The sequence below is a fragment of the Crocodylus porosus genome, unplaced genomic scaffold, assembly GCF_001723895.1.
Source record: "Crocodylus porosus isolate Cpor-Errol unplaced genomic scaffold, CroPor_comp1, whole genome shotgun sequence".
In the NCBI taxonomy this organism is placed as follows: Eukaryota; Metazoa; Chordata; order Crocodylia; family Crocodylidae; genus Crocodylus; species Crocodylus porosus.
This window is the reverse complement of record NW_017728934.1, coordinates 7,711,123-7,722,354: the sequence shown is the minus strand read 5'-3', so window position 1 is coordinate 7,722,354 and position 11,232 is coordinate 7,711,123. Positions and strand designations below refer to the sequence as shown.

Sequence of the window (11,232 nt, the reverse complement as noted above, 5' to 3'; positions counted from 1 at the left end):
GTCCCGGTCCCGGCCCCGAACCCCTCCAGCGCGCCTGCGCAGCCCGGCCCCGGAAGCGGCGCCCCTGGATAAGAGCCGGGGCGACCCCGCGCGCGGCCTTTTCCGCTGCCGGAGACGCGGGAGCCGCCATGTGAGCGCGGGGTGGGGGACTGGGACTGGGAGTGGGAGCCGCGGGCCGGGCCTGACCTGACCTGACCTGACCTGACCTGTCCCCGCAGCATGACGGACTGGGAGAGTGCCCCCGCCGTGGCCGAGACCCCCGATATCAAGCTGTTCGGCAAGTGGAGCACGGACGACGTGCAGATCAGCGACATCTCCCTGCAGGTGCGGCCTGCCCCGGCCCGGTTCACCTCCCCCTCCTGAGCGCTAGCAGGGCTGCCCGGGCGCGGGTTGGGGGCCCTGCCCCTCGCCCCAGGGCCGGGCTGCAGGAGGAGGCCGGGCCGCGGGCATCCCCATGGCAGGGCAGGGGCTCCTAGTGGCTCTCGCTGTGCCCGTGCAGCCGCGGCCCGGACCTGGGAGGCTGCTGCACGCTGCGGGGCCAGGCCCTCCCCAGCTGGCCCTGAGGAAGGGCTGGGGGTCTCTGCTGGAAGGGCACACTGCACCCTTCTCCTTCCTGTGGTGCTGGAGCGTGCATTGCCGAGTCTGAGGGATGACCACCAACCCCTTACTCGGTGGGCGCAGCCCTAGCACGTTCATGAGGGGCGGCAGCTCCACCCTGGGAGGCTGCTGAAATCTGGGGGAGCTGCTGCCCTACCCCCTCACCAGGTGGGGTGGGAGGGTAGCCCTGGTCCTTGCCTCCTCACGCCACTGCGTGTCCTGCTGTAGGACTACATTGCAGTGAAGGAGAAGTATGCCAAGTACCTGCCCCACAGCGCCGGGCGGTATGCAGCCAAGCGCTTCCGCAAGGCCCAGTGCCCCATCGTGGAAAGGCTCACCAACTCCATGATGATGCACGGGCGCAACAATGGCAAGAAGCTGATGACCGTGCGCATCGTCAAGCACGCCTTCGAGATCATCCACCTGCTCACGGGCGAGGTGAGGGCGGCCCTGGAGAGAGGAGATGGGAGGGAGGGCAGCCTGTGGGCCCTGGGGTACAGGGGTGTCCCTTGGGGCTGTGGGGGGCTGGGTGCCGTGGGGTGGGGGATGCTCTGTTGGAAGTGGTTATGGCAGTAGGCTGCATAGAGAAAGTACATGGGTGGGATGGCTGGGCCCTGGAAATGGTGAGTTTTTGTGGTCAGGCCATTGGCTTGGTTTAGGACCTCTTTACCAGGGTGGCCCAGAGACTCTTTCCTTCTGACCCATCCTGTACTTTTTTCGGCAGAACCCTCTGCAGGTCTTGGTGAACGCTATCATCAATAGTGGCCCCAGGGAGGACTCGACCCGTATTGGCCGTGCTGGTACTGTCAGGAGACAGGCTGTGGATGTGTCCCCCCTGCGCCGGGTCAACCAGGTATGCTGCGCTGCCTCCCAGTACGTGCACACAGTGGAGCTGGACTGGACATTGAGCTTCCTGCAGGGTGTGGTGGGTATCCCACCCCCACTGCTTCTGGAGCTGATTCCTGTTTCTGCCTCTCCCCAGGCCATCTGGCTGCTGTGCACTGGGGCTCGTGAAGCCGCCTTCCGCAACATCAAGACCATTGCTGAGTGCCTGGCTGATGAGCTCATCAATGCTGCCAAGGTAGGAGCCCCCCTTTGGGCCAGGCTGAGTTCTCTTCTCTGCTCGGTGCTGGGGGTGTCTGACCTGTGTGAGGGGAACTGGCTGTGACAGTCAGCTCTGCTGCTTAATGCAGCTGCTTCCCCAGCTTTCTTTTGTGGTGGCTTAGGTTGGGGTGACCCAATCCACACAGTAACTGTTGTTTGTAAGCAGGTGGGACTTCACCAGGCTTCAGTCACCCCACTCCTGTCCAGCAACTTAAACTAAGACAGCTTCCCTTTAAATGAAACCCGGCTCTGTTGCCCCATTTCCATGGAGCAAGTGGAGGCAGAGGGCCAGGTACTCTGAAGCACTCAAGGGTGTCTTTTTACTGGGAGCAGAGTAGGGTACCATGAGGCCTGTTACCCCACATGGGATTGTGACTAAAGTTAGAAATGGCTGGCCTCTGGTAAAAGCTTTGCTTTACTTGCCTCTGATGTAGCTTTGAGACTGACTGACTGATAAGTCCACACAAGACCCCTCTCCTCACCCTGCTCCCAGCCCTTGTAGCCCAGCTGGGGTTGGGATCTCTTTTTCGCCTCCCTGTCCAAAATGTCACTGGCTGCCTGGGCAATGGTGGTGGCATGTCCTGCACTGGCTGCCTGAGCACACCCTGCTCTCTGCGCTCCCAGCATTGGCCCTATCCCTCATCTTGCACTGGGAGTACCTGAGCCAGATGTAGAGGCTAGTGTTGCTTTGGGGCCCAGGCACAGCTGTCAGTATCCCTTGGTCATGCCTACCATTCTGGATATTGGCTTTCCATAAGACCTGGGCCAGTACTGGGCTATGGTACAACTCCAGTAAGTACAGCTGGCTTGGGTAGGTGCTCTGTGCTGGGACAGTTAATTGCCCGTCTCCAGTGACAGGTAGGCAGGCAGGTTAGGCTGCTTTGCTCCATGCTGGGCTGAGGAATGGGGCTCTAACACTAATTGGACTGGGGTAACAGGGTGGGTGCATGTGCACAAGGCCTGAATTCGCATTTAATTTGTTTCTACTATGGCCTTATCCTGGAGCTTAATCCCTGTTGTGTACAGTGAAGGTCTACAGGAGGGATGCTGGCCCCTTGAGTTATCTTGCAGGATTGGGTAGTGGTAGCTGTGGTATGACCAATGCTCAGCTCATTGCAGCTGCCAGCTCCCTCTCTGGCTTGGGTTGGCCCCCAGAGCTGTCACTTCAGTTAACTCAGAGGTGGTCAAAATGCGGCCCATGGGCTGGATACAGCTCACCAGGCTATTCTGTCTGGCCCATGGGCCCCTTTAAAAAAATTAGAAAATTAATTTTCATCTACCCCTGGCTGCCTGTCATGTGGCCCTTGATAGCTTGCCAAAACTCAGTAAGTGGCCCTCTGCCTGAAATAATTGTCGACCCTTGAGCTAACTGGTGCTTTGGTTGAGAACCCATGTAAGGCTCTGGGGTCCATTTGCAAGACCTGTGTGGAGCAGTGTTTTGCCTAGTGGGAGGTCATGGGGCTGGTGTGCAGAATACTTCTGGTGGGGCTGGACAGGTCAGGGTTTCACTCTCTCTATCTGCCTCCCAGGGCTCCTCTAACTCATATGCTATCAAGAAGAAAGATGAATTGGAACGTGTGGCGAAGTCCAACCGTTAGAGATGCTGCAGTCACTTCAATAAAGTTGGTTCCATTTACAAGCCCTGTCTCTATTCTCTGAGTTGCCAGCTTTCTATTGCCTCCATACAGGATCATGTGGGGCTGGCCTTGGTGCTATATTGCTGCTCTTCATACTGGAGATGAGATGGCAGCAGAGTGCTAAAAGGGGGTTAGGGCAGTGTGCTGCTGCTCCCTCTAACTGCAAGGAGCTAGCTGGGTTGGAGCTGCTGGGTGCCTGCTGCCATTGGCTGGAGGTGATGAACCCTATGCTATAGTATTGAGGTGCTGTCTCTGTTCATGCTTAAACTCCCGTTGCTCCAACTGGGGGCAGTGCCTCTTGCTATGAAATAGGATGGCCATAAGTGTTCATGCCAGGACTTGCTACATCAGGCAAACATCGTCACTTTTGTTTGCACCTTATCTGGTACCTGAAAGTGCCCTAAAACCATGACCAAACCAGTGCATGGCTGCAAACTGCTTCAAAAATGGCTGATATGGGGAAAAAGTCGACCTCATCTAATCAGGTAGCAGATTAAGGCACTCTGCTTAAAAGTGATTTGGAATTGCTTTGTGCTTCCCTATAGGGGTTGCTTGCCATGCCCCATCTCTATCACAGGGAGGAGGCAGAGTCCTTGCGCAGCTGTGGAATGAGGGACAGAGCAAGTATACTGGGAAGCAGCTTACTTGAGCTGGTGCACATTCCCATTTTATGTAGGGGGGGTGTGCCTTGAGGAATAGGAGCGGAAATGAAGGGCACACATGTGCTCCCCCCAGTGGCATGGGACACTGGGATTTTTTTCTGGGGGGGGGGGGGGGGTCATGCCCCAACTCCACTCCTGCCTTGAGGTGCTATAATAGCAGTGGGTAATCAGGATGCGGGTGTAGCTCCATGGGCTAGGGTCCAGGAAGTAGCTGATCAAGGCCAGGAGCTCAGATACCCCAATGCTAATCCATATGAGTTTCAGCACCTGCCCTGGCCAGCATACTGCCAGGAAGCAACATTTGCCCTGTGGGATCCCAGCCTGCTGCGGGGCCTGTACTTGGCCCCCTAACTGGTACCTGGGGCATGTCAGGCACAGACCTCATGGTGGTGGGCCTCAGGTCCTATCCACAGCCCAGTGCTGCTGGCTGTCAGTGCACCAGCTGGGATGGGTGCTGCAACTTGCAAGGAGTGCCTCTCCAGGTTTGAAAGCAGCCAGAGCCAGTGGCTCCTTCAACAGTTGGGCTGGGTGGGAGGCTCAAAGGCCAGGGCATCCCCATGAACTCAAACCCTGGAAGGGGCTTCCAGCAATCATCCCTCCTTTGTGAAAAGGATCCCTTGATTGTGAGACATCCCAGCCCCTAACCACTTCCCCTGCCACCTGCCCCACCGCCCAGGTCCGTTGTCCACTTTCTGCCATAGTTGAGCCCTCACGGCAAGGGCTGATGGCAGGTGAAGGCCTTTGTTCCCTATCTGTCACAGCTGGCTCCACCCTGTCTGCCCAGTAGCCCCTCCCCGCAGCAAAAATGTCCTGGGTGGGTGAGGGTCCCCAGCGCCTGCTTTCATGGGGTTGGGGCTCAAGCCACCAGACTCTGCCCAACACCTATGACAGCCAGCCAGGGGCTTCTGAGACCCTGGCTGGCTTACAATACAGGCGGCAGTGCCCCTTGCCACCTGGACTCTGTCATTGCATGAAGGCATGAGTTCCTGTGTGCAGGAGCCACTTATCTGTTTGGTTTTGATAACGCTAAATTTAAGTGCTTTGTGTAAAGTGATTAAATTTACAGCATTACTTACAACTTCCGTCTGCACCCATAATATCTAGTTGTAGTTGGTGTGCCTCTGCCTTCGGGGGGAGATACTCCACTTCCAGTCCCTGGGATGAGTCTTGGAAAGGATTGTTACCAAACCAAGCCAGTTTCACAGCATGACCCCCATCTGGCTACGCTAAACACCCCGTGGAAGCTGCCTGCGGCTACAGGCCTGGCTTGCTAACCCCATGTTGACACCCTTCCCCTTGTTACAGGCCCATTAGTGAGCTCTGGGGGAGGCAGGGGCTTGAGGAGGAGCAAAGCTGCATCTGCTGGCTGGATGGGCAGGCTTGCCCATCTTCCACTTTCCCCCTAGTTCTCATTCAAGTACCTGCATGTGCAGAGGGCACAGGGTGGGCCATGTGAAGTGGGTCAGTAGTGATGGGCCAGAGGCAGCCTCAGTGTAGGAAACATCTTGCGTCAGGCAGGGCCCATGTTCTCGTGGCATGATGCCAATGCGCAGCGACTGCAGCGGGGGAATAGGAGATGGAACTGGAACCTGCCTGCTTCAGCCAGCCCTGGTGTGAGGTGTGAGCTGAAGCTTGGGCTGGGCGCAAAACCAGCTCAGTGAAATATCCCCTTGAGCTGGGTGTAGCTGTGTGGCCCAGGAAGAGAGCAGGGCTTGCAAGGAGTCTCCCCAGAGTTGCCTCCTGATTGCACTGAATCCTGATCTTGGCCAGTTCGGAGCTATCTGCCAGGTGCAGTGGGATGGAAGCCAGCTTCTGGTCTTGGTTTCTTCAGGGCTAAATCTGGAGTCCTCCCCTGACTGCAGGGGGATTTGGGCTGGATTCTGACCTCTGTCCTGGGGGTGCAGGCTCTTGGCCACAGAGCATAGGGCTGACTGGCCTGGTCTGGACGTCGGGGGACCCTCAGGATAACAGTGGGGCCCAGGCTCTGTCTGCTCCGATTCTGGCAGCAGGTGCTGTGTGTGCAGATGGGAGAGCACAACCTGCCCCCCGCCCTGGGGGAGGCGAGGTGCTGGTCCAGCTGGATGGACCAGTCCAGCAGAAGCAGAATTGCTGGTTGGGGCAGGGATGCTGAACCATGGCTGCAGAGTAGGCCAGTCCAATCCTGGTGCCCTCCATACAGTCCTCCAGGCTGGGCCTGGCCCTGAGCCCTGTGCCCATCACCCCCACCCCTCATCTCTGGAGGATTAAGTTGACAGAGCCAGGGCCTCAGTCTCCATGCTCCCATGGGCCAGACTGTGGATCCAACCTCCTGGCCTTGACATGGCATCCAGGATCCTGGCCCACTCCTGCTTCCTATCTCCCCACCCCTGAAGAACAGCTGCCTGCCCCAGCATTGCTCCCCAGCCCATTTCTCCCCTGTCCCACCCCACCCTGGGGTGCCCTTCTCCTGGAGGGTTGCCCACACCTAGTTGTGCTATGGTTACGGCTGTCCTCTCCTGTCCTCCTGGAGGGGGGCAGCTCTTCCCCCACAGTCAGTGTGGGCCCTGGGGCCTACTCCCACCCAAGGCAGGGAGGCAGCAACCCCAGTATGCCAGTAGGGAGCACTGTGTTGTAGAGTGGGGTGAGGGGTCCCTAGGGGCAGCACTCCCTGTGGGTCAGTGCCAGGCCCAATGTGGTAGCAAGGGACCAGGGTGCAGGGTGTAGTCCTGGCAGTCAGTGCTGGCACGGATGCCTCAGAGCCGTGCTAGAGGGCACCGTGCTGCAGCGTGGGCTGGGGGAGTGCAGTAGGGGGTGTTCACTGAAAGGGGCAAAGGGTTAATGCTGGTGGAGCGAGCTGCTAGTCGCATTCCTGGCACCGTGGCTTCAGGCAGGGAATGCAGTGGCACCGGCTTGTCCCTGCAGCCTGCCCAGGCCCACACGAGGAGGCTGGAGCTGCAGGCGTGACGAAAGGAAACGTTCTCTGCAGGGGACGGATTCCAGGGCTGGGGAGTGGCAGGACCGGCTGCACCTGGTGCCAGGTGGAGCACAGCCGGCGCACGGGACGCAGCTTCCCCAGTGCTCTGGGGAGAGCCAAAGGCAAGGGGAAGGGACCCAGGGCTGGGGACACACGGAGAGCCAGTGGCCCAGCTCTGTGCCCTCCCAGAGCCCGCGGACCACAGCCAGCAAGCAGGTGAGACTGATGGGCCCGGGACTTTGCTGAGGCAGGGGAGCCCCAGGCTGGGAGAGCAGGGGCAGTGGGGCAGGGGTGAGGGCCACTGGCAGAGCTGTGAAGGGGGCAGCCTAGGCCTGGGGTCCTGGGCGCGGGGAGCAGAGGCCAGGCTTGGGTGTGGGCTCAAGCAGCGAGGTGCAGCGAGGTGCTGTGGGGACGTGCTCTCTCTTTCCCCGTCCTTCTGGTGGGGAGCGTGGGCAGCCGATCGCTCCATGCCGATGCTGCGTGCACAGCTGATGGGGCTGTATTGGGGTGACTCTAGAGGAACCAGGCAATGGCTGATAGCCCCAACCCCCACCCCATACAATCTGGGGTGCTGGGGGCGTCTCCCAGCTGGGACGGTGACGCCAGGCTCCTTAAGGCTCCTTATCACTGCTGGGTAAATATTGTCCTTTCTCTCTAGCTTCTCCAGATACGCTGGTGCAGGCCTGGCCCAGCAGGAGCTGGGGGAGAGGGCACTGGGAGGCACCTGCTATCCCACACTGCCTGCACCCTCCCAGACTGTAGTGTGTGTGGTGCCTCCACCCCACAAGTCCCATTTCTGCCCGACGTGAAGGAGACAGCCCTGGGCATGGCAGAGGAGCGGCCAGGTGCCATGCAGGCGCCAGAGGACCAGGAGCAGCAATGGCCTGACTTGCAGGGGGCTGGAGGGGCTGAGGAGGAACAACAGAAGGAGGAGACACCCCTGGACTGCATCATCTGCTTCACGCCCTACGACCGGCTGTTCAAGGTGCCCAAGGCCCTGGGCTGTGGGCATGCCTTCTGCCTGGAGTGCCTGGCACGCATCAACGTCTCCTCCGAGGAGGTCAATGCTGTGAGCTGCCCCATGTGCCGGGAGCTCACACACCTACCCCGTCGCAAAGGGCTGCCCGGCCTGCCCACCCGCTGCGACCTGCTGGAGCAGCTGCCCCCCCTGCCTGGTGCCCCCAAGGGCTCTGTCCACTTCAGCCGCCGCAAGGGACTGCTCTACATGCTAGGGGGGAATGGAGGCAGCAACCAGGGCTGGGCCTGGGGCCGGGCACCGGCACTGCCCAAGCCAAGCAGCACCCTTAACACCATCAGCCTGAGTGTGGATGTAGGGCGTCCGGAGCCCCGGGTCACGGGCCGTAGCCTGCGGAGGCTGAGCATCACCAGCTGGCCCTTCTGCGTGGCCATAGTCGTGGCCATAGTGGTGACAGTGGGGCTCATAGCCTGCAGCGTTTACATCTTCTTCTGGCTGCCAGGTGTGTACAACATGGCAGTGCCGCGCCCAGGGTTCAGCAACTTCACCTGGCCGCTGTCCTCAGGGCCCATGATCAACAGCACACACACCAACCACACCTTAGCCCCCCCCACCAGGCACTGATGCCCGTGGGCTGGGCTGGGCTGGGCTGAAGGCCACTTCCCTGCTGTGCCCAAGCACTGCCACTAGCACCAGCCCCTGGACTGCCCTGTCCCTGCCCTGCCTGGGCTGATGCCTGACAAGAGGAGCAGCTGCCAGGACCTGGACATGACTGTGAGTCTGTGACTGTGACATCCCTGATCACTGCCAGAGAACTGACTTGGGGGGAGCGGGGGAGAGCACCCCCTGCACCAGCCCCCTCAGACCCCATCTCCTGGGAACATACATGTGACCCCTCTTCTCCTGTTCCTCTGCTTCCCCCTTCATTAAATGACTTGTGTTTTGCGTGTCGATGATGTTCTGACAGGCCTTGAACTACCCAAGGGGAAAAGAACGACCCTGAGAGCGGAGCAGGGACTAGTGGGGGGCACTTCTGGTGCCCAGGTCTCCTGCTCGCTTCCCAGATCTAGGGATAGAAGCCAGGAGTCCTGGCTCTCAGATCATCCTTCCCATATACCCTGGACCCCATGTCCCTGCCAGATCTGGGGCTAGATCCCAGAGACCAGGCTCCCAGTCCCACTGGTCTGACCTGCTCTGTCAGCCCCTCTCACCCCCTCTCCCTCGCCTATCGCAAGAGCTGTGATGGGGGGGGCTCAGCCTGGGGCCTGTGTAAGATCCCCCCCATCCCAGGAAGAAGAGGTCCGCCGAGCTGGCTGGCCCAGTAGGAGCAGCCGTGTCTGGTATGGGAGGCTCTGGTAGCCCTAGCGCCGAGCTCACCTCAGCACAGCCCCAGAGCTCAGCCTGCTAATGCTGGCCAGAGCCTGTGCACACTTCGGTCTTAGGGAGGTGGCTAGGAAGGGAAGGCTGGGGCTGGCACATGGGCCCAGGGATGTGCAGGACCCCTGGGTTCAGTCCCCAGCTCTGGGAAGGGAGCGGGGTCTGATGAGTTGGAGCAGGGGGTTGAGATCCAGGACTCTTGGGTTCCCTCCCCTGTACTTGGTGCAGTGGGGAGGGTGGTACAGAGGAGGTTGGCTCAGACTGTGTTGTGCAGAGGCTTTTGTCACCCCACAGCTGCAGGCCCCTGGTTCCTGCAGTGGGGACCCTGGCATCTGCTCCCACTCTTAGGCACACAGTCCATCTGGGCAGCCATGGTATCTCCAGCAGGGGCAGGCAGTGCTGTGTGGCAAGGGATGATATGGAACATCCCTGTCCCCACATCCCCCCTAGCCACAGCACTGCCTGCCCCTACTGGAAGTACCAGCCTGACCTGAGAGCAGCCCAGAGCCAGCCCCAGCCCTCAGCCTCCACATGCCTGGTTTGGGGATGGGGAGGAGGCTGTGCAATCTGACTTTTGGGGGGCAGTGATGGTGGATGCTGCATAAGCTTCCCCCCATCCCAGCCATCTGGAGGCCTGTGTTGCAGTGGTTTGCCTCCACAAAAACTTGTGGCTTCAGTGTGATGGGGAGGGATGGATGAATGGGTGGACTGGTCATGTTGTGACCATGGAGGAACACAAGGAGAGGACAGGGGTGCTTGGGGCTATATAGACAGACAGGAATGGCAAGAAGGCTGGATGTGGTAGTGGGTGACTGGACAGACAGACAACAGGACAGTTGGCTGTAGGGAGGAATCTGAGGCAAACACCAAAACAGGAGCTCATGTCTCCTATATACTCCCTCTCAACTCAGGGTTGTAGCAGCACCTTGTGTGCTCGGCAAGCAGGGCCGGCCTGTCCTATCCTGCAGAACCTGCAGCCGCAGGGGGCCTGCAAACAAGGGGCTGTGCCCCACTCGTCCCCCGCCACCTGCAGCATTTTAAAGGGCTTGATGCAGGCAGGGAGCCCCTTCCTGGCCAAGCAAGGGAGGAGTTCCCGGCTCCACTCCCACCTGGGCCCCAGCTCTGGCTCTGGCCCTGGGGAGGGAACCCAGGCACCCCCAGCACATGCTGCCCCCACCATGCCCCCCGCAGTGCAGCCCATGTGCACACATCCCAGCCCCAACTATTTGATTTCAGTGAGTTTATACTGCAATTTTGATTTTTTGATGAATCGGGGGCCCCCCAAAATTGTGGGCCAGCCCTGTCAGCATGTGTGCATGAGATGCAGTACGTGCAGTAGGTACATGCTGTGTTGACTTCATGTGTAACATTGTCCATGCAGCATCTGTATGGGGTAGGAGCAGGACACTATTCTTCCTGTATGTGGCTGTGGCAGCTGTGTGTGTGCAAGGGGCAGTTGCCTTGATGCTGTATGTGTGGGGGCTGCACAGCAAGGTGGTTGTTTGGGTGTCTATGCATGTGTGTATACCTGCGTGTAAATGCATGGACCTCGTCGTGCACGATGCGCTCACCCCTGGTGGATTTGTGTGCTGTGTCCATTATGGGGCTGTGTGATGCTGTGCAGGCAGTGTCTGTGTGGGAATGGGGCTGATGCTTGCCTGGGGCAACCATATGGACCATGGCGTTTGACTTTGTGTGTACCTTGTTGGCATGCAGCGTGCATCTGCCATCAAGGTGCACAGTGTCAGTTGTGCTTTTGGGATAGCACAGGCACGGGGTCTCTGCAAGTGTTGAGGAGGGATAATGGAGTGCATGTAGGAGCAAGCCACTGAAGTGGCTCCACAACTGGCCTCATTTCCTCAGGAACATTGTGACCCCCCCAGGAAATTCAGGGCTCACTGCACCCTGATGCACTGAGCTGTTGGT

The 11,232-nt window shown here is 59.3% G+C and overlaps 2 protein-coding genes across 2 annotated transcripts; both read left to right on the top strand.

Moving 5' to 3' along the window:
- The first annotated feature begins 35 nt into the window (after positions 1-35).
- RPS5 (ribosomal protein S5) lies at positions 36-3,340 on the top strand. The gene is made up of 6 exons (XM_019546454.1): positions 36-130; positions 219-324; positions 826-1,035; positions 1,322-1,450; positions 1,580-1,678; positions 3,231-3,340. The coding sequence occupies exons 2-6, from the start codon at positions 220-222 to the stop codon at positions 3,297-3,299; spliced, it is 612 nt and encodes a 203-aa protein (XP_019401999.1). The 5' UTR covers positions 36-130; position 219; the 3' UTR covers positions 3,300-3,340.
- Positions 3,341-6,890: 3,550 nt separating this feature from the next.
- Positions 6,891-8,882, top strand: LOC109317490 (RING finger protein 225-like). Its single transcript, XM_019546198.1, has 2 exons — positions 6,891-7,169; positions 7,612-8,882. The coding sequence occupies exon 2, from the start codon at positions 7,780-7,782 to the stop codon at positions 8,551-8,553; it is 774 nt and encodes a 257-aa protein (XP_019401743.1). The 5' UTR covers positions 6,891-7,169; positions 7,612-7,779; the 3' UTR covers positions 8,554-8,882.
- Positions 8,883-11,232: the final 2,350 nt, after the last annotated feature.

Coding starts and splice junctions, on each gene's coding strand:
- RPS5 (XM_019546454.1), top strand. CDS start 220: ATGACGGACTGGGAGAGTGCCCCCGCCGTGGCCGAGACCCCCGATATC. Junction 325..825: donor TCAGCGACATCTCCCTGCAG/GTGCGGCCTGCC, acceptor GTCCTGCTGTAG/GACTACATTGCAGTGAAGGA. Junction 1,451..1,579: donor CCCTGCGCCGGGTCAACCAG/GTATGCTGCGCT, acceptor GCCTCTCCCCAG/GCCATCTGGCTGCTGTGCAC.
- LOC109317490 (XM_019546198.1), top strand. CDS start 7,780: ATGGCAGAGGAGCGGCCAGGTGCCATGCAGGCGCCAGAGGACCAGGAG.